This window comes from Ptiloglossa arizonensis, chromosome 12 (assembly GCF_051014685.1).
Source record: "Ptiloglossa arizonensis isolate GNS036 chromosome 12, iyPtiAriz1_principal, whole genome shotgun sequence".
Lineage (NCBI taxonomy): Eukaryota > Metazoa > Arthropoda > Insecta > Hymenoptera > Colletidae > Ptiloglossa > Ptiloglossa arizonensis.
In genome coordinates this window covers 4,109,050-4,130,341 of record NC_135059.1, presented here as the reverse complement: position 1 = coordinate 4,130,341, position 21,292 = coordinate 4,109,050, and the positions used below count along the sequence as shown (strand labels likewise).

At 45.4% G+C, this 21,292-nt stretch overlaps 1 protein-coding gene across 1 annotated transcript; it reads left to right on the top strand.

Annotated features, from left to right (window-relative positions):
• The first annotated feature begins 4,305 nt into the window (after nucleotides 1–4,305).
• On the top strand, nucleotides 4,306–15,147 carry LOC143153218 (uncharacterized). Its single transcript, XM_076324174.1, has 6 exons — nucleotides 4,306–5,171; nucleotides 5,476–5,617; nucleotides 8,003–8,226; nucleotides 10,985–11,180; nucleotides 13,686–13,820; nucleotides 14,968–15,147. Exons 1-5 carry the CDS (start codon nucleotides 5,072–5,074, stop codon nucleotides 13,726–13,728), a joined length of 705 nt encoding a protein of 234 aa, XP_076180289.1. The 5' UTR covers nucleotides 4,306–5,071; the 3' UTR covers nucleotides 13,729–13,820; nucleotides 14,968–15,147.
• Nucleotides 15,148–21,292: the final 6,145 nt, after the last annotated feature.

Below are 21,292 nucleotides of genomic sequence, written 5' to 3'. Positions count from 1 at the left end.
CATACGACATCATTTTTTTCGTCGACAAAAAATCTTCTCGAGAGGATAAAATTAAGAGCCAAAAATTCAGCATTTCTTCAATTTTTTTAATACAGTTCTTTTGGAGTTTTTCACTGTTGAACGATACAGCACTAAAAACTGAACTTTTTTTGTAAGAAAATTTTTCAAATGCAACTTCGTAATAGCGTGAAATAGTGCAAAACTTTTTATACAAAAAATGTTCAGCTCTTAGTGCTCTGTCATTCTGTTGCAAAAAGTTCCGAGAAAATTGCATGAAAAAAATAGGAAGTACATTAAAACACTTTAGTCTTGATTTCACCTTCCTAAAGAAATTTTCTATGGACAAACAAATTTCTCTATATATGCACTATTATTCTCCACGTGCACACAAACTTTCATTAGAATCAGTATTACAGGTAAGAGAAATTTCCTTATAATACAGCGTGCAAATACTTTTCCGTGCCATTGTACATCACCGAGAGATACGAACGTCCGTGCAGCAGTCTAGACGTTATTGTTCCAATAAATCGGTCGAATTTAGAGGATATTCCGCGAGGGCCTCTCGAAAATAAAAGTGGCTGGAATTCGTCGAAAGCTCGACGATAGGGAGAAGAAGAAGTAGGTACGGTCTAATAAAACGCACGAATCGACGAATAAAACATCCTCGTACAAGTGTACGTGTTTATCGATCGTTAAGCGCGACTGTGTGCTGCGTTTCTCGAGACATTGTCACAGTCTCGGCACCAAGCCGTGTCAACTTCACGGACAGGTAGGTGAAACTCGATCGCTCGCTCATCTTCGTATTTTCGCGCATCGAGAACGAGATTTACAATCCTCTACTCTTCTTTACAATTACATTCGTACCCTTTTGCGTATCTAGTCGCAAAGATTTGTTCCTTCGAAGAATATAATGTACGATCATAGGTGAAATATTTACGCTGGTACGATATCGTATTACGAAGATAATTTCTTGGCGGGAATATTTCCAATTACATCGTTCGTCCGTTCGCGTTTTTTTCTCAGCGGTTGCATAATTCTTCGAGGTGTGAAACAAAAATAGTTTTCAAACGAGAAACGAGGAAACAATTCTTGAAAAAAAAAAAAAGAAAAAGTCCCACGCGAACGAACAACGAACGTATTTCTTCGTAAATAAGAATATTTTCGTTTGGTTCGCGATCCACCGAGGACAAAATTCGTATCGTCGTACCGCCTACGAGAAAATATTGCTCCGGGGAAGGCCGCCTAAAATAACGTAAAAATATTTTTCCACTCGGCGAGTAACGTGCATTCGTACGTGCCACGGGTGGAAACTTTTCGAAAATACAGTTCCAGCGCGACAAGTTTAAATAGAGGGAAAAAATCGTGGACATTTTGCGAAATGTGGACAAATCGCGAAATCGGTGCAACTTATCGGGCAAAACGGATACGATCGCTATGGGAAAAAATCGCGATCAATTTTCGGTGAAAAGTCACGATAAAGTGAATTGTTCCGTGATATTGTTTCAAGGAACTTTCGCAACGATGAAATTAATATCGAAAGGAAAGAGAGTTCGATCGTAGATTGTGACGCGAGGTGGTAGCGCGATTGGCCGTGTTCAAAGGCTCGTTCCCTCATCTGGAAGTCGTCTCCGTGATCGCGTAAACGCATACACGGATCCCGGTGCTGTTGTTCCAATAAATCGGCCGGCTTTAAGAGGCTCACGGACCAAGAGCAAAACGACCGCGTGGAACCGACGAAAGTGCGAATAAATTGCGTACACGGGGTGGGGCTTGGCGTGAATTATGCCGACTCGTGGCGAGAAAACGTAAAAACCGACCGAGAGAAACCGACGAACGGAGAACAGGGAAGACAAAAGCAATAATTAGTCCCTTTGATAAGGGCTACGCGTCCCTAAAGTCGACTAGGTCCGCGTTTCGACTTCCTTTCTCCGTGTTTGCAACTATTTCGCGCGTAAGGTCACCATCGACGTTATCGTGTCCTTACGACACGATTCAATAGTAAATTAACGAGGATAATAGTTAGCCGTGCATTGGCACTATTTTTCGCGAAGAAAATTTGGTTGCCAGTACGAAAGGATTTTTATCGTAGGAGCAAAATTTTTTAACAGTGGACAAAGAAAGGATAATCTCGTACAAAGCTTTAAAAAACCGATGGAAATTGATCGGCTGCACTTTTCATCAATTTCTCGACTTTAGATCGATTTTAAAAAACCAATACTTAACGTGGTCATTTTTTTTTACATTTTGTCCCATGTAACTTTGTAATTTTGTCGGAGTTGATCGATCAGGTTTCTACGAGAGGCTCGTACGTCGAATGAGTACAATGACAGGAAAAGAATTACGCGAAAATCGGCGGGAAAGTTTTCGAGTTAGCGAGCGACCTCGCGATTCTAATTCCTAAAGTAACGAGAAAGACGACGTGCTTTCGACGCGGAAAGAATGCCAGTGTACGGCCAGCACTCTCCTTGATTTTTACGTCATTTTTTCCCGTCGTTGTATTCTCCCGATACACGAGAGAAACGTAATTTCTTCGTTGCCCGCCGACAGAGAACTCGGAATAACCGTGATGGTAGACGAAACGATAAAAATCCTTTTTGCACCGATCAGCGTTCGTTTCTAATTTTGTTTATTCGCACTGGTACTTTACGTATCATCGTACGTTACTATAGAAAAGTAATCAGTTTGCGAGTACGAAAAGTAAATTACGTCCAAAGGTGTGGATGGAAGGAAAAAAAAGTTCTTCTTCTGAAAAGATTTTTTCAGTGTACAGATTAAAGTAGTACAGACTTACTCTACACTGAAAAAATTAAAGTAGTACAGAAGTCTGTACAGTGTACAGACTTTGACAATTCTATCGATACGATTAAATTAGCTATAAAATATTCGATAAGTTTCCTGCTTAAGAAGACAATGTTTCGTAGAGGGCTGTAACGATACAGAAATTAAAATGAGTTGAAATTTCGTTTCCATTTTCCTAGCGAAAAAAACTGTCGGGTGTATAATTGGCCAAGGTGTGCAAATAATCCTTAAATTCAAAGATTTCGTTTCACGTCACTTTGTTAACGCGCGCATTTAAATACTTTCACCGTGTACTATATCTCGTGGATTGTCGATGTTTTAATATTTCAGTACCAGACGACACACCGATGGTTATCGTACTTGTATTTCGAAAACTATTAGCATAGAAAATAGTGTTTAATCGTTGATCGTAACTTACGATTCTTCGTAATATATTTCTCAAAGTATTTTGCAATATCCATTGGACGTGATCGTGCACGTACACGTTGAAAATTTGAATACAAATTCATCCACGCGAGACTCCATTTCCGAGGATATCGATTTTAAAAATTCCTACGTCGAACGATACTTTATAGTCGGTTGTTATATTCGTTTGCATATATACGATCGCGGTTGTTTACGCGTGACTTTGCAATCGGTAAAAATACGAAATACGTGTCGTCAAAAATATCGAGGAACACGAACGAGGAATCTGCGAGGCACGTTCAGAGTTAAAAGTTTGAGAAATGTTCATCGATCGTGCTTGCTACTTTCGATGTTCGATCGTCAAATCCCCGAAGGAACAGTTCTCTCGTTCATTTTCCAGAGAAACGATGCTTCGAGTTTCATCGATGGTCCAAAATCCATAGGGTGCGTATTTAAATTGCAATTGATTATTCTTTTCAATTTTTCAATTACATTCTTTCATTACATTCTTCTTCAATCAAGATCGATATATATATACATATATATTTTTTTTACGGTACCACTTTTCTTTCGACACAATATCGCGTTTGTTTCATCGATTTCGTATTGCACCGTACAAGATAAACGTGAAAGATTTTTCTTCCAAACAGCCGTGACGTTCTCGAAGAAAATGGACCAAAATCCGTGGAAATTACACTGCAATTCGCAAAGAAACTCGTTACCCTCGGCAAGGGGGTCAAGTTCCAAATACTCGTCTCCAAGTTTCAAATATTCGCGAGATGTCGCGGGACGATCGAGAGGGTACGTCGATACGAAATTTCCTTCAATGTTACCGATTCGTTGTTGCATCACGACGGGGAACGAGGACGATCGGCTCCGAAAAAGAAATCCCCTCGAAGTAGAGGAGGGGAACCCATTATGCGTCGGCCGCGCGACAAAGCTATGCGGACCGAACTAATGTCACCGATGACGGAATTAAAATAGATATAGAAGTAAATTCGTGAGGTTGTACGAGAACGAAGAAAGAGGCAAAGAGACCAGGAGAGAGAGAAAGAGACACACCCAGAGAGAAACAGAGAGAGAGAGAGAAAGAGAAGCGAACCGGCGAGCGTAGCCGAGGAGCAAGAGAAATAGGACGCGTTCCTCTTCCAGTGGGAGGTACTAAAATTAGAGGAGCCCACGCGGGTAACAGTTTCTTCTTCGGAGCTTCCTTCGAACATTTTCAAATAGTCCTTTACGCCGATAACACGGCGTGTTTTCGCGACGTCGGTCGCTGTCAGTCGCCGCGACTCGGCGCCGTGATTCTGTGTTCGATTTCGATTGGCTTACGAGCGACTTCCTCGGTAGACACGGTCGCCCCCCTTGGAATCCGTTCAACGTCTCGAGCTCCGAGATATTTCCAAGCGACGAACGGACACGATCTTCGTTCCTTTTTATTATCGACGATCATCGTTATCAGAGAGCCTGGATCGATTGATGGGAAAATTTACACGGAAAAATATCGATCACGATGCCTGGCTCTTTTTCTCTTCTTGCTACGCTAACGACACGTTAAATCGAATAAATCCTCGGTCGATGATCGCGAGTGCCGGACGATCGTTTGCGTTTCCATCGAGATCGTCTCCAAAGTTCGGTACCGGTCTTTCGAGACGATGATACGCGTATTTCTGTCCGCGCGCGTTTTCGAGTGTCTCTCCCGCGTATAGCGGACACCAGACCACGCCGTCGGTTTCCACGATCGATGAAATTGTCCTCGAATCTTCTTCGTCGTCGAGTTAAGTGATTCCACGCGAAGCGGTCCTCTCCTCTCTTCGTTATCGAAGAGGCTCGCGATACACGGAGTGCTCGTTTCCGTTGAATCTCCGGCATGCGTTGCGACCGATCGCGCAGCGAGTCCCTCCCGATCTGCATACATTTCCTGCTGACGATTCTGGTTCTTCTATCGACGAGTATCGAACGAGTCGAGGGTAAGTGGACTCCCCGTAGCGCAAAACGATGTACGCGGATCGATTTTCCTTTTTTTTCTTTCTTTCTTTTTTTTTTCTTCTTTTTTTCCCACCGCGACGACGCGCGTTTCTACCGGCACACGCGATATCGCGGGATCTCGGTAAACTGGTAATATCGACGCGGAAAGAGCGACGAGACGCGACGCGACGCGACGCGACGCGAATACGAGCACGACGAACATCGGCACGCGCGCGAACACGCGAAATAAATCTACTCGCGTACCAACAACAGCCGGAAATATCTCGTCGATACGTGTATTCGCAGGAAGGAGATGCGCGTGCACCAGCAAGGCCTGCAAGGAAGCCGGAGTGGACACCTGCAGGACGAAATTCTCCTGTTACACGGAACTGATCCTGACCGGGGATCAGGAGTTCGGGGAGAACGCCACGAGCAGAGGATGCACAGAGTTCGTATACCATCGAATCGATATACACGGTGTACGTTAGGAATCAGCGTTTGAGATTCGGAGAAATTCGTATCGATGTTCTACGGGGGCTGGAAAGATGTCTGGATTTAGGGACACGTGGTAAGAAAGGTAAGGGGAACGTGGACAGTGTGGAGCAATTTTTGTCAAGTGACATCTTCCCAGCTTTCGATAGTACGTATATACTTCTCGTTCGAAAAGAGTTGCAATTTTTGTCAAGTGACATCTTCCCAGTTCTCGATAGTACATACATACTTTTCGTTGGAAAAGAGTTGCAATTTTTGTCAAGTGACATCTTTCCAGCTCTCGATAGTATATACATACTTTTCGTTCGAAAAGAGTTGCAATTTTTGTCAAGTGACATCTTCCCAGTTCTCGATAGTACGTACATACTTTTCGTTCGAAAAGAGTTGCAACTTTTGTCAAGTGACATCTTCGCAACTCTCGACAGTAGGTATATACTTTTCCTTCGACACGAGTTGCAATTTTTGTCAAGTGACATCTTCGCAACACTCGACAGTAGGTATATATTTTTCCTTCGACACGAGTTGCAAATTTTGTCAAGTGACATCTTTGCAACTCTCGACAGTAGGTATATACTTTTTGTTAGACACGAGTTGCAATTTTTGTCAAGTGACATCTTTGCAACTCTCGACAGTAGGTATATACTTTTTGTTAGACACGAGTTGCAATTTTTGTCAAGTGACATCTTCCCAGCTCTCGATAGTACGTATATACTTCTCATTCGAAAAGAGTTGCAATTTTTGTCAAGTGACATCTTTCCAGCTCTCGATAGTATATACATACTTTTCGTTCGAAAAGAGTTGCAATTTTTGTCAAGTGACATCTTCCCAGCTTTCGATAGTACGTACATACTTTTTGTTCGACCTTCCCTACGGTACGTATAGTACGTGTATCCTGTTCGATCCAATCTGATTTCCAACTCGTGCTAGACGACATCTTTTCAACTTTCTACAATACGTACATCCTGTTTGACTTTGTTCGCGAGATACAGAAAATTTTGCGTTTCAATTGTTTCCTAATCATTTTCGCAGTAGATCTTACCCATCGATGTTGCAATCTTTTCAGTACCTTGTATTCCTCCAATCTTGTTGCAGTTGGGGATGAATGAATTTCAAGTATTCCTCGAAAATGAAACATTTAATCAATTTCACAGCATCGAATTTGTCCTTTGGAAAAATCATCGCAACACGAAACTCGCTCGACGACGATAAACAAGATAAAACAGAACGTACACGTCGATACGAAATTTTGTCATTGTAACGCTAAAATTACCAATGGTATTTTACCAAATTACAATGTATTCATATTTGTATCGGATCACACAGGTATCTTCGAAGTCAGAATCGAATATTCCGCACAAAGACACCGTTAATAATTACGTAATTTTAAAAAGAAATTTGAAACAATTCTAATTGACTCCTTTGGTAGTTCTAGCGTTAAGCACCGAATCGCGTCCCCGAGATGTTTCCCGCTTGTTACAAAACACCCTCTATTATCCTCTTCGTAACAAACTCGTGATCTATACCTTCAGAATACACGTCTGAAAATTATTTTAAAAATAAGAAAAGGGAAGAGAAATGATTGCAATGCGATTGTCCTCGCGAATAAAGTTCCTTCCTAATTTTATTCGGGAAAAGGAGGAAAACTAAAACCGCGTTTCGAGGAGAATTTGAACGGCGCACGATACCGGTAAACACTGTCTCTTAAAAAGTAACTCTCCGACCTCTAACCTTCCCCCGTTATTGGACAATAAATTCCGAGTAGCACCGACTCGCCTCGAAAACGATTTAATTCGCCGGGCCCCGGCGATTGACGTACCGCCTATAAATTCACGAACGCTCCAACGGCAAACGCGGATAACCTTGACGGGATAATTGACTCCGTAAGGTTTTCGCGAATTCCTTTCAGCCGACACCGAAACGGAATGTCGAAACAACCGTTCTTTGACGAGTTCTTTTTTTTCTTTTTCCAACGCGATACTCGATCGAATCATTCGCGCATCGCCGCCCGACGATAACGTAATATCGTTCACCAGATTACGAGTAGCGAGAAAAAAAAAAGAGCTCACGCGTTCCGAGGAGATACTCGCGTAGCATCTCGCAGTGACCCCCTTTCGGTCCAATTCCCTCCGATATTCTCGTATATCGTCGTCGAAGCGATCGATTTGCTTCGAGGCGTAGCGAGGCGCACGATACGCGTGTACACGACGCGGGGAATATTGAAATCTCTCGCGGCCGTAAATCGCGCGAAACGGTTATTTAAATCCCGACTATCGCCGGGGTCACGGAACTTTATCGAGTGGGGGCCCATTTTATCGGCGTGTTGCGCGTTGCCGCTGTTCAGGGGTGCTACACCATTGTTGTGCGAGACAAAGTCCTGGGTCACGAGGTCGAAGTCAACCGACAACGTGGACCGATCGTCGACCGCCTGGATCCGTATGCCCTGGCCCAGATTGAAGTGTTGCGACAGCCACGACTACTGTAACGCCGATCACCGTGTCAACATGTCCGCGTGGATCCACGACAAAGAAAGGCCCGATCCTGTGGAACCCATCGTCAATTATGCCGGTAAACGAGTCCCTCTCGGACCCACCGCGACAAGGAAACACAATACACGGTAACCACTCGCTTACCGTGCTAGATTCCGTACGATCGAGCAAGGATCGATCCTTTTTCAAACGTTCGTCTCGTTTTCGTCTATCTTAGTGAGCAAGGCTCGCACGTAGAGACGAAGAGAGTAAGTAGGATACGACGAGAGCGAGTGAGACGGAACAACACAGAGCGAGCCTCGAATTACCTATATCTCGATAGTTCTCGTCGCGTCTTCGCGGGATATACGAATCGACGAGCTTCCTACGATGAAAGTGAATCTACACGCGAACTCGTTTGAACTAGTTTTAATTACGCGTTATTGGAAGTTTTTCGCAAACAATTCCAACGGTACACCTAATCCACGATTCGATACGGATAAAAGTTGCGCGAATCGAGATTAATTTTTCTATCGGAAACATTGAGAGTCGCTTGTAATAAGAATCGCGAAAATGAAAATATTCTCTCCGATCTTTTTCACTCGTCGGTGAAACAATTTCGCTATTTTTGAATCGACGATCCTCCGTGTTACTTCCATTAGTATGTTTTACGATCTTTCTTTTTTTAGTTTCCGAAAATGTCGATGATCTTGTCTCAATGAAATCCTTTATCGAAGATTATTTTTCATTTACATTTGATAGTTTGTGAATCGTATCGATCGAAATTTATATCGAGCCGCGCTAAATCGAAACGTTATGGTACAATTGGAAATTTTTTTTACATTCCTTCGGTTAGATGTAATTAAAAATAGTCGTTCATTTTCATCGAAGGAAACGTTCACGACTCGTTTAAAGATGTAATGGCGAGTATTTTTATTTTCAGCAAAGTTCGATTTCGTTTTCGTTAAAAATCGTTCTCGCTCACGAGAACTGCGTTTCTTACACGCGAGGAGAAATTAGCAACGTAAAAGCGATGGTTACCGTACAACGATCGAAGCTCTCCGATCACTCGAAATATTCGACACAGCCGAGTTCTCGATCGTTGTCTTCGAGTTGATCTACGCTCCTCGAACCGTTCCTCCATCTTTCCTCGGCTACTCGAACGTTCTGTGTACTCGGACAGCTTTAACGGCTATCGAGCAATTCTATTTTCAAGATCCGAAATTCCAGAATAATTTAACACGTTCGCTGCCACACGCCACATACACAAACCGAGTCGATAAGTACTGCTATCCGGCATATCTTGTCATCGATCGATTCGATCGAAAAACATTTCTTACGAACTACATTATATTCGAGGGGAACGCCTTTCCAATTTCTCGAATCATGTATTTTTCAGAGACGTCAAGGTGACTTTCCGCCTTTTTAAACGATATTTTTTTCAGTACTGTGTTTTTGGTCGATAAAAAGTCAAATACAAAATTACCAATAATAAGGTAACGTTGAGTCGACCCAAAAAAAAAAATCTACTCAAGGTCGCCTTGATATCTCCGAAAACACGGAAAAATTAAAAAGATTTTCGATCGGTCCCTCGAATGCGATGCACGTTTACATTTTACACGAAACGTTTCTCGATCGAATCGATGGACAGAGACCCTGCATACGACGTGCAAGTTCACGGTTGTTTTTAAATCAATAATCGCTACATTCTGCATACAATTTTAGTACAATAAATGTATATTTGTATGAATGGTTAACCATCGTCGTTCACGGAAAAAATAATATACAACGCTCGAGTAGACGACGTGCATTTAAACAGGCGTCAAACGTATACGAGTCGAAAAGCGATCAGTAATTGTTGCAAAGTGCATACAAGTCGTAAAAAGAGACAAGTAATTGTTCGCGTAGAAATGAATTAGGTATCGTTCGTTGATGGGTCCGCGGACAGACGGTTTAACAACCGAACGACGATAACGAACGCGTTAATGTCGAAATTGTTCGTCAAGGTTAATTGCAATGACATTCGTCGGTAGTTTTCCAGTTCCGGGTCGTATCCCCGGTGAAATTGCGTTAAATTCCAGCGGCAAAAATTCCTTAACAGTAAACACACTTGCAATCGTTGAAGATTGGAGTCCAGGATCTCCCTGGACGATTCGAGTACAACGAAAGGATTGATTATTTCGAATCGAACCCTCTGGTAGTGGTGGACACTTTACAGTTCGTGATCCCCGGATCAATTGGATTACAGCCTCGGTGCATCATCTATGAGCGCCGCGACGCGGAACCCGCGCACTCGATAGTAATTTTCCAACGATTCGCGTCCGAAATGAAAAACAGAATTACCAGAGAACCGTTCTCAGGACGATGGATTTCGAGAAAAATTGTACACTTCGTGACCTTCGGATTGGTGAGATCGTAAACGTGAAAACATCGATACCTACGAAGCACTACGTCGCTGAATTGACGATATCGGTTTTTTTCAAGTATTCGGGAACAGAAGAGAATGTAAAATTGTTGGTAGACCGTTCGAAGAACGATTGCTTTCAAGTAATATTCCATAGTTAGCGATTAAACGAATCAATGACGTTCCAGACGTTAAAACGTCACTGAGTGACACTTATACACTCTTCAAAAAAGAGAATAAATTTACCAGAGAACCGTTCGAAGGATTTCGGGTAAAATATTCGGTATTGGTTCACGAGTCTCGTTCAATGGGATCGAAACCACGGTGTCTAGAAGCGTCGCGGCGCGGAACTGGTATTCGAGGATAATTCGTTCAACAATTCCCGTAGAGAAGAGCAAACAGAATTGTCGGAGCAAGCTCGATAGATTTCACGTAAAATATTCTGTTCACCAAGGGTCGACGTTCAATGGGATATCGTCGCATCGAGACGTAATGGGATCGATCCAGCCCGATCCAGGGCCGATCGCCGGGGGTCGGGAATCGTCGGATCAGCTTCTTCAGAATCGCGTTAAGCCGCTCCACGTCGCGGCTCTCGTTTTGGCGATCGCAGCTCTGATATCGGTCCTAGCAGCCTGCTACGTTATTACAAGGTTTGTGAATTTTTATCATCACCTCGAACCGTATAAGTATCCTCCCGCCGGCGAAACTCGCGTACGTCTTTCCCCAAGGAAGGTGCCGGATCACGCGCAACGACTTTTTACAACGTCTTGCTTTTGCGCACCGCGACGGAAAAACAACGCCGGCGAGACGCTTCTAATAAAACGCGGGTTTTACGATGCCAAACGCGTCCGCGTACAGAGATCTCGGCGTGCGAGTTTTTTTGACGTACCGCCAGAAATGTTTTCGACTTTCTGTACGTATACACGCGCGTGTATATATATATATATATATACATATGTGTGTTCACCGGGCGCTTATAAATAAGTAATTTTTAATCGTTCGTTTTGTTTGTTTTTCCGAAAGCGCGGCGACGACGTTCGGTCCCCGTCGCGCGCGATCGATAAACATTCTTATATTTTCGCCACGTTTCTTGATACCCCGCCAAGAATGTTTTTCCATTTTGTTTTGATTCTTTGTTAAGAAAGCAACCATCGATATGTAAGTTCGTAATTGTAATTGCTTGGCATTGCTCGCTGGCATGGCCCGGCATACCGTACCGAGCGAGGGGTTTTCCCCGAGTGAATCGATTCGTGCGACACCGGCGTTTTTAAATTCACGATCGAAGCAAAAGTTTCGAATCCGTTCCTACGGTTGAAATAAAGGGCGTCGAGTGCCAGGAAATCTTGCCCGTGGTGGCGGTAACGTACACGAACGTAGGTATCGTCTCGACGACCCTTTATTAACCGACATATTTTCGCTTCGTGGTGTTGTCCACTTGCCGAAGTCGTTTGGACAACGCGCGCTCGTACAGCGCGGCGCGAGGAAAAACCTTGTGCTAATATTAACTCGGCGACCCGTTAACAATCACCGTTCACGAGGTTACAAACTGCAACTGTCTCCCAACGGTCGTCGACGCTCTTACTGGTGTCGATCGAGTAGCTTAACCGTCGTCGTCGAAAATCGGGATCGCGAGACGTCGTTGAACCGAGATTATCCGGCCCGTTGTCGCACGAGCTTGAAATATTGCCGATATTAATACAACTCTCGCGCGAGAAGTTCTCACAACACCGATCCGATAAGCACGGCGCGTGCGACGTGTCTCGCTTCGCTGTCGACGGTTCTCGCTCGATAAACAATCGATTCGTAAGAACCTACCGCAAGAAACGCGCCAAGAACAATATGTACACCCACACTCCGGAACGGGTACCCTAACAGTGTTTCGACTCGGCCCGTTCCCGACTCGTAATTCCTACGTCTCGACAGTTACGAAGAAACCGACTCGAAGCTTTCACCTTCGAAGCACGAACCAAGGGATTCCTTAAGATTCCACTTTCGTTCGCGAAAATTGGAAACTGGATCGATTTCAAACTTTCCGCGTGTATTTTCTATACATCGAGAAACGCGTACAAAGAGTTACGAAACGGTTCGAGTAAATTCCAAAGCTGCTCTCTCTGCTGTTCGTGAGCAGAAATTCTTGAAAAATGAACTTTGGAGGTCGCCGGTGTATTAAAAAAAAATACTCGAAACAACGAGTATAACGATCTAGCACTTAGTACGAAGCACGTTCGAACGTCTCTTGGTACGTCGTCGATTTCCAAAGATTTTTACACGAGATGTACCAAAGATACTTACCCCGTTCGAACGAGAACCTTAAAAAAAGAAAGAAAACGTTTCGATTATTTCCAAAAGCGAAAAAGTTTCTCAAAATATCTGCCCCCGTCCGATCGAACCGTCGAAAGATCGCTCTTGCGTCTTCTTTTTTTTCAATCCAGTTGGTTGGTTCGTTCGTTTTCCGTACGGTGGCCGATTTCAGAGGGTTCGCTCGTCGTCTGGCCGGTTTGTCGCGGCGGACTGAAAGCCTCGCGCAACTGCCCCCTTATCGGGGCCAGCTCTTTCGAGGGATCCGTCGAAACAGATAGCGCAGCCCCGAAGGCCCACCGGGGGTCTACCCTCTAATCTTCGGCGCTCCCCCACCCCACGAACGGTTAAGTGGGTTTTCGAGTTCGGGAATGTCCCGTGGGTATCCGGCACTCGCGAGCACCTTTCGTGGTTCGTTGTCGCTTCCTTTCCTCCTTCTTTATCTCGCCTTCGAGCTTGTATTTCGAGTGTCACAACGGAGAGAAGGCGGTTTCGTGGTGTGGGTCGCGTTCCTTTCCCGATTTCTTCGTGTTTCACACGGTCCGTCCTTAATGTGGGCGCGTTTCTATCCGGCGTGTGTAAAGACGTTGCCTTGTCACGAGGATAACGCGAGCCCGAATCGCCGGAGACCCCTCCGACCTTTATCGGGACGCTCGCTTCGAAGGCCAGGGAAAATAGAGGCGAATTAGGATAAGGGACAACCGCGTGATAAGAGGCAACGCGCGCGGATCCCCGCTTCGACCGGTGTCTCTTTTATCGAGGTGACGTACGTATTTTTGAACCGCATAAACTGCTTCGGGTGATGCACGAATTTCCGAATTGTACGGTGTCACCGCTGAGATCCGTCGATCTTTCAGGTTCTTGAAGACCAATCCGTACACGATCGGCAGCGTGGAGTAACGAGGGATTCCCCGTACGTGGTGCGACACAAGATCGACGAGTTCAACGGGGCGTTTTGCATCCTCTTGCTGGTGTCGGGACAAACGAGTTGGGTACGTACAGAGACAATCGTCGCGTGGAATTATTGCAGCGTAATAAATTGTAGCGTAAAAATATTCCAGGGTAAAAGTAATCGTAGCGTGGAAAAATTTTAAAAGAGAAACAAACTTTCACTTCGAGAATCGTAAGAAAAGTTCTATCGTAGATTTCCAGCGTAACGAAATTTTTCTTCCCGAAGTTACAACGTAAAGGAACTTCCACTCTTATGAATTCTGACGCGGAAAAATGATCATCTACATCGCGAACAATCTCCGCTTTTACGGTATTGCCGCGTGTTTTCGTGTGTGTTACGGTACTGCCGCGTGTTTCGAGTAGCGGGCTCCGTTTTTCGAAAAATACGAATCGCGTACGATAATGGCGGATAAATCTGTTCGATTGCGCGCAACTCGGAAGCTTTCTGGAAATTCTCGAACCGCCGAACCGGTCCCCTATTTACCCGCCAACGCATCGTACACGGCGCAGTTCTCCGAGGCCGATGAATAATTGTCCATTCGAGACACATCCGTCGAACACGTTTCGTCGAAACGCGCCTAATCGAGAACCTAAAAAGTCTTATCGATCGTGTACCGTCGTCTTGGCGCGCAAAGAGAAATCGCGGCGTGCACGCGCGACAGAGAGCAAGAGAGAGAGAGAGAGAGAACACGTTCGAACGACTCGAAGCGGAATCTAAATCGGCTCGAGCGTGCGTGCGTTCGTGCGTTCGTACGCGCACACGGATACTTTCCGCCTTAATCGTATGCCCCTGATCGACTAACGAACGTAAAATATAAATAGAAGCCGGCCGTGCAGGAGATAACTGCCGCCGACGGACCAAACGAGTCCGTATTGAAGAGATTTTTGTCATGGATAATGCCGGGCAGCTTTCGAGTCCTGGTAACCAGTAGTGCCGGGGAATAATTCGCAAACGCCGATTATATTATCCATCGTCGACCGTTACGGACAACTATCGCGACAAAGTTGATCTTGTATCCATAAGAGAGTAACGTGGATGTTTCTTCGGTCCCGCTGCAACGACACTTCGGCAAATTCATTTATTTCGCGAAACTTTCGTCCCGCGAAATTTTCCGATCACGCGACGAGGAGACCGAAGCGCTCGCTCGGTTGTCTCGGCTTTAATCGAGCTTTCTTATGTTTATTCAGGATGATGGATAGGCGGTCGGGAATGGATCCCAGGAAACGTGGGATACACCCGGTGCTTTCGAGAGTCATCGACTGTAGACCAGGCTCCACGGGGGACAGTTTCGAGCAAACACGCGAGAATCGTCGTCGAAATCTTTTGTTTCGCAGCGGTATGACTAACACATCGGGCCAAGCGTTCGCTCTTGGAATCCCTGTCAGTCCGTTCGCTAGGGGAACTGGAAGGAACCAGGTGCTTCGGTGTTTCCATGTAATTAGTCATCCTTAGGACGCATGTAACAGGGAGGGAAGCAAACAACGAAAAGAGACGAAGAGAGAAAGAGTCAAAGAGTCGGACGCTTCTGGGCGAGTCGAGCGACTCGCTCCGACCATAAGTGCGCCGTGACGGATGCAATGTAAATTCAACGGTGGTCAAGAACCGTCCGAGACACCATCGTGTACCCGTGTGTATACGTACATCTCTGTGTGTACACATACGTATGCATCGAACGCGATAAGATAATTGTGCGCACGGCAAACTGCATTCCCGTTTTGACGTTTTATTTACGGTTGTGCACACAGATTGGACCACCTAACTCGACCCTCAATATTCTTCGCAATCAGCGAACGAATCGACGTTCGTTTTTACCGCGAACGATACGATTTCGAAAGACCCTACGAAGCAACGATGTTCGATTTCTAGTACGAATTTTCGAGATTCGAGCTTTCACGTACAAACTTTTTTTACCGATTGAAAAAATTAACGATTGTTTCTCAGCTGGTCGGATTCGTCTCGAGCAAGAAACAACGATAATTGTACAGGGTTTTTTTTTCGTAAGGAAATTGAAACTGACCTTGAAAATTTACGATGTTCCATTTTGAAATTGTATCGTTCGCGTAACGAAAGAAATTGCATCGAAAATGAAAAAAGATCGACAATCGTGTCGTGTTGAACGGTTCGTCGCGTACTGGTGAATCGCGAAGAAGAACGTACGTTACAGAGAAACGAAATCCACGTACGAGAAACGTTCGTTGAAATCGTGAGCCGATCGATTATACGCTCGGCCGCGAGATTGTTTTTTCAACGCGTCGTCGAAACTCGCCTTATTCGACGTCTTCCATCATAACCGCGACGCTCTTAGTCATGCCGGCTGGTACCGTGACAAACGATAGCGTGTTCCGTTGGGTCTAGCCTGAGAACCTAACCGGCCAGCCGTAACCAGGTGCTCGTCGGGTCCAACTTTGGATCCGAGTCCGACCGCTTGACCACCGCATTCGTCGCGCCCGACGAGAATCAATCACTCCTCCGAGCATATGGGCTCGATTCGGAGGTAGATAGCCCTACTCCCTCCCACCCTCCCTCCCTCCCGTGGATCGGCCAACGACCAAATATCTCGGATAAATATCTACGGCTTGTCTAACCGATTCATCCACGAGCCACTAACAAGAGGTTTCTCTCTTTCGTTTCTCGTGTTCCTCTCTTCCGTCCACGGTTGCAACGTCGAGCAACGTTCGATCCTCTTCGAACCGTGAAACGATTTACGTTCCACTTCCGTGTGCGCTATGCGCCCGGAGCATGATCACGAACGACCGTGTCTTCTTTCGAATTTCCCGACACGGAGAATCGATGTTGCGCGCACGCGCGTCGATCCGATCCGTGGCTCGAGAATCGATCGAACACGAGTCGAAGAACGGTACCAGTTTCAAATTACTAATTTTTAAATAATACTGTATAAACTTAAGTACGTAAATGTCTATTCATGTATCTTGGATTATATACTGGAAAAAGAAGTATCCTGTAAGTGCCATTCTGCTTTCTCAAATATCTTGAAACGCGCTCTTTGCACTCGTACCGTCCTTCGACTCATCCATTCGATTACTTTATTTCATTGAACACTTTCACGGACGTTTCGGCGCACGAACGTCGAACAGGGACTAAGGTTACTCTTAGAATTTAAAATTACTCTCTCCAATGTATACACTTCATTTGAATTTGACCAACTGTTATATAGGCATTAAATCAATGGATGCTCGTTGATCCGTGACGTTACACGAAATTTCTTTCCCACGCACGTCCCTAGATGGTAAAAGTGTGTTGTCCGTGCATATATGCAGTCGCGCGTCCACAAAGGGTTGAAGCGTTAAGCGTAGAGCCCGTTCTGTTCGTTTTGTTTGTTCGTGCCACGCGATGTCGTCGACTCGAGCGTTACATCGCAAATTGTAAATGAACGGAGAAACAGTGGGAGATTGTAGAGAAAACTCGGAAAATTTTGCCATAAATGTTACGAGAAACGACCAACGAAACGGTTTCAAAGGAACGATGCTAGCAATTGCACCAGCAGATGCTAGAAAACTGCTCGACGAACTCCCTTAATACGGTTTTAGTTTTCTTCTTTCGCGATCAGAAAATTTTCTTTTTCAATGAAATTATTTTCCTTATTTTATATCGAGCGCCGTTAATGGCTCGACTCTTCGAGCAATAACGAGCGAAAAGATATGATCGATACTCGTAATTAAATATCAGATCGATCCGTTTTACTTTTCCTCATTTCGTACGTTCGACAATCGTGTTTCGAATAGTTAACGCGTTAACGTAGCAATATTTTCAACGTATTCTTATTCAGGAGGCAAGATTGGAAAGAACACCTAGCAATCCCTTGGCACGTTACCGAGGTTTTATTACAATAAACCGACAGGGATTTTCGCACTTGTGGGTAACTCTTGGACTTGACTTAAAGATTTCATATTGTTTGATAACAAAGAAGAGCACAGTCGCAGAATGGAGGTTCGTACGAAAAGATACGTAAGCTGTATCAAGGGCTGTTTGGACGTTATTTATCTCGTTGTGTCCGATTACTCCGAATCGGTTCGCATCGGCGTACAATGATTAATCTCAAAGGCGCGATACGAGAAGAACGGTATAAAAATGGTGGAACACTACGTGTGGATTCCTCTAGAAGCTTTTAAAGGGTTTCGTATCTTTGGCGAGGAACGTCGAACCGTTTCGTCGGGTGATCCTTTAATTATTCCGAGGAGCGGGTCGATATTTCTTCTCCGTCGATTCGGAATCGACGCGGGTACCGGCGTCGGTATCGCGTCGAGTGTCAACGAACCGCGGCGGTTTTCTCGTTAAACGTGGCTTTGTCTTCGTTGTTATCTGTTCGCTTAATGGATGGAACGCATCGAACCCGCGAGAACGACGATGCGCCGCGTGGTCGTCGGACTCCTCGTGACTAAAATTCTCCTCCCGTTGTCGTCGTAAAATTTTATCGCATCGGCTCGCGAAGACGAAAGCTCGAGCGGGCGTCGAGGCTGAGGTACGCTATCGGCAACGCGATCGTGCCAGAAGCATATTTCATTTGGCAAAGTGTTTGCGAACGGCACTTAACGTCGCACGCGTCACAACGGATCGGATTATCCTCGACAAAATACCGAAGACTCGGAAGGGAGCAACGATGCATTATCTCGAGTAAGAAATAAGCAAAAATAGGAGCACCGCCGTGGCGCCAACGAGTTAATAGCTAATTGGCTAATGCCCGGCTAAAAATAAGCGGCGTAACTGGCGACTTTGAAATGCTTGTATTCAAAGTATCGAGCCGGCCCGTCCGTGCTTAGTTCCACGAAAGGGAAGCCTTGGACGAGTGGAATTACGTTTTTGCGCTCGCTCGCTCGCTCGCTCGTTCGTTCGCTCGCACGACGAGACGCCCGACGATGTGAAATTTCGAAACGCAGAAGCCACGGATACGTCGACGATACCGATGACGACACCGTTTCGAGACGTAACGCGAGAATCGATTCACTTATGAAAAAACTCGAATCGACGGAGAATAAATTACCGCGTCTATCTTTTTCGCGCGAGATACGAAATTTCGAAAGCCAAAGTTCGTCGGGAATTCTCGGAGCGAAACACGGGCGCGAATTTACCACCGAAACGAGAAAATTGTTGAGAAACGGGTGATCGATTAACCAACCGCGCGTTAACCGCGAACGTAACGAATTTCTTTAATAGAAATCGTTCTCGAAGTGAGAGATTAGCCCGCGATACGCGTCTCCGCGTGTGCTCCATTCGCGTCATCGCAACCGGTCGATCCGGGCTGCGATCTTTGTCCAACGGCCATCGATCCAACGTGGAAGGAAAGTAAGAGATCTCGCGCGAAGCGAAAAGGGCCAACGGGGGACACGCGTATGCATAATGCACGTTGAAGTTGAAAGGGAGACACCGATTATCGGGACGAACAGCGACGATTTATCTTGTTCGTCTCCTCCTTCGGCACGTTCGCGTTCATATTACGTCTTATGGTTCTTAATTGCCCGTCGATGCGTAAAATACCATGGATTTCTTAAACGGTGCATTTTCCATCGGTACCGTACTGCAACCGATAAAATTCAACGACCGACGAATTTAACGATCTGTGAGAAAGTTACCCCCGAGTGACCACCACCCACGAAACACGTATTACTCCTTTTACGTTCTGGGCTTGTGGAACGATAACAATCTGGAGGACTAAATAGCTCCTTGTGTTTATCGTTTATCGTGAATTATTAAAGTCGTTTCGAGGTCGCTCTCAGGAGCCTTTGAATTTGTCCTTTTATCGACCGAACGGTATTATAGAAATACGCGTCGGTGCTTCGCGAATCGAGAAACACTTGGATATTTTTGTGTAAATACGAAACGTAAAAGAAAAAAAAAATGAATTACTTTTGTTCGACGAGACTCGTTGAACGCAACGTACATCGTGTAAAACGCGTTGCCTAAAATCGATAAATAACGAGTTGTTTCAGGCTGCAATTATTAACGACTCATCCTGTATTCTAGGAATTGCTATCTGAAATTCTTATCCAACGATAATGGTTTCTAGGAACCGTTGATGTTTTTCTAGCCACTGACCTAGGCACGTTGCGAAATTTGTCGTATTTATAGCGCGCTACGGTTGTCTTTCTCCTCTTTGTGCTGTAAATTTAAATTCTCCGATCAAAAATCACTCGGTACGCGCATCGTATGAGTAGCTTCCATCGTTTTACGATGGAAATTTTCATCAAAGTTTTCACAATTTCGTCAACAGTTTACGTACCATTTTAACGGTGAGTATTTTATCATTCGGGATGAGAAACATTGTTCGATCGCAGGGTACAATGAAATGTATCAAACAGGAACGATATCCGGTTCGATATCTCGGTTATTATCGATTCTATCGAAAATCCATGCGGAACGAAACAGTTGGGAAATTTAATTTGCAACAACTTTCGTCGTACGCGTTTTCGTTGTAAAAGCAAAATTTAACAACGGTACCGTTCGTTTTATCGATCACAATTGCTCCGGACATTCCTCGGCTTCGATAACAAAGAAACAAACGGAACGGCATTGTGTTTCCACGTATAAATTTTCAGTTCCAGTGATTGCCCACGGGCCACGGAATATTCCTGGTTCTCGGTCGTCGTGGTTATTCACGGATGCCACCTAGCAACGGTGAAACCTTTGTAAAATATCGCGAAAATCGTGGACAACGTATTTGTATTTTTCGTTGCGCAACGCGCTTCAAGAACCGAACGAGAAGAAAGAAAAAAAAAATAAGTAGAAAAAGGCCAGGAACGAAGTTCGCTCGGGAAATTTTGCAAGAATTTTCGCATGTTTTCTTATGGGAACACGTCTGACGAGTTGGCGGGCTTTCCCACTTATTGTTCGGTTTGCGTACGGCGATTGATCGATGGACGCGTAAACAAGCGAGAAATACGCAATTACGCGTCGTAAAGTAACGTTCGAGGAACCGAAACGAAAATTCACGCGACGGTTGATAATTGTAGCGCGAGGCTGGTTTATCGCGAGCGCGACGTTGGTAAAAATTGACCGCAACGAGCGGACGCATAGGATGTACGCGCGAAACGGGCGACGATAAAGCGTTAACGGTAACGGGTTCGCCATCGGCGTATTTAAAAGCCCGCGCGTAACCGGGGCCCGCGACGACCGGTACATACTTTCGTTCGCGAGAAGGGAAAAGAAGTAGCTCGGGACGACATAGCGTGCGACAAAGCTAAAAAGGAGACCGGCCGACAGAAGGAGGGCTGACGATCCACGGCAGAAGCAAGCTGCCGCTCTTTGCATCGTTCCTCTTCCTCCGTCCAGGACGCACGAAGCGTGCCCGCGCGCGCACCGGGGCAAGTAGAACGACGCGAGCGAGCGAGTGAGCGAGCGAGCGCGCACCCGAGTGCTCGAGTACGAGCGTGTGTGCGCGCCGAGCGCATCGTGCGTCGCACAGACAGTCACCCACACACGGACAACGTGGCGTCTCTGCCTCGGGGCTCAGGCGCCACTGTCTCCCTTCTCCCTGTCCCGCGTTCCCTCACCGACCGC

Coding starts and splice junctions, on each gene's coding strand:
- LOC143153218 (XM_076324174.1), top strand. CDS start 5,072: ATGCGTTGCGACCGATCGCGCAGCGAGTCCCTCCCGATCTGCATACAT. Junction 5,172..5,475: donor GAGTATCGAACGAGTCGAGG/GTAAGTGGACTC, acceptor GTGTATTCGCAG/GAAGGAGATGCGCGTGCACC. Junction 5,618..8,002: donor ACGAGCAGAGGATGCACAGA/GTTCGTATACCA, acceptor GCCGCTGTTCAG/GGGTGCTACACCATTGTTGT.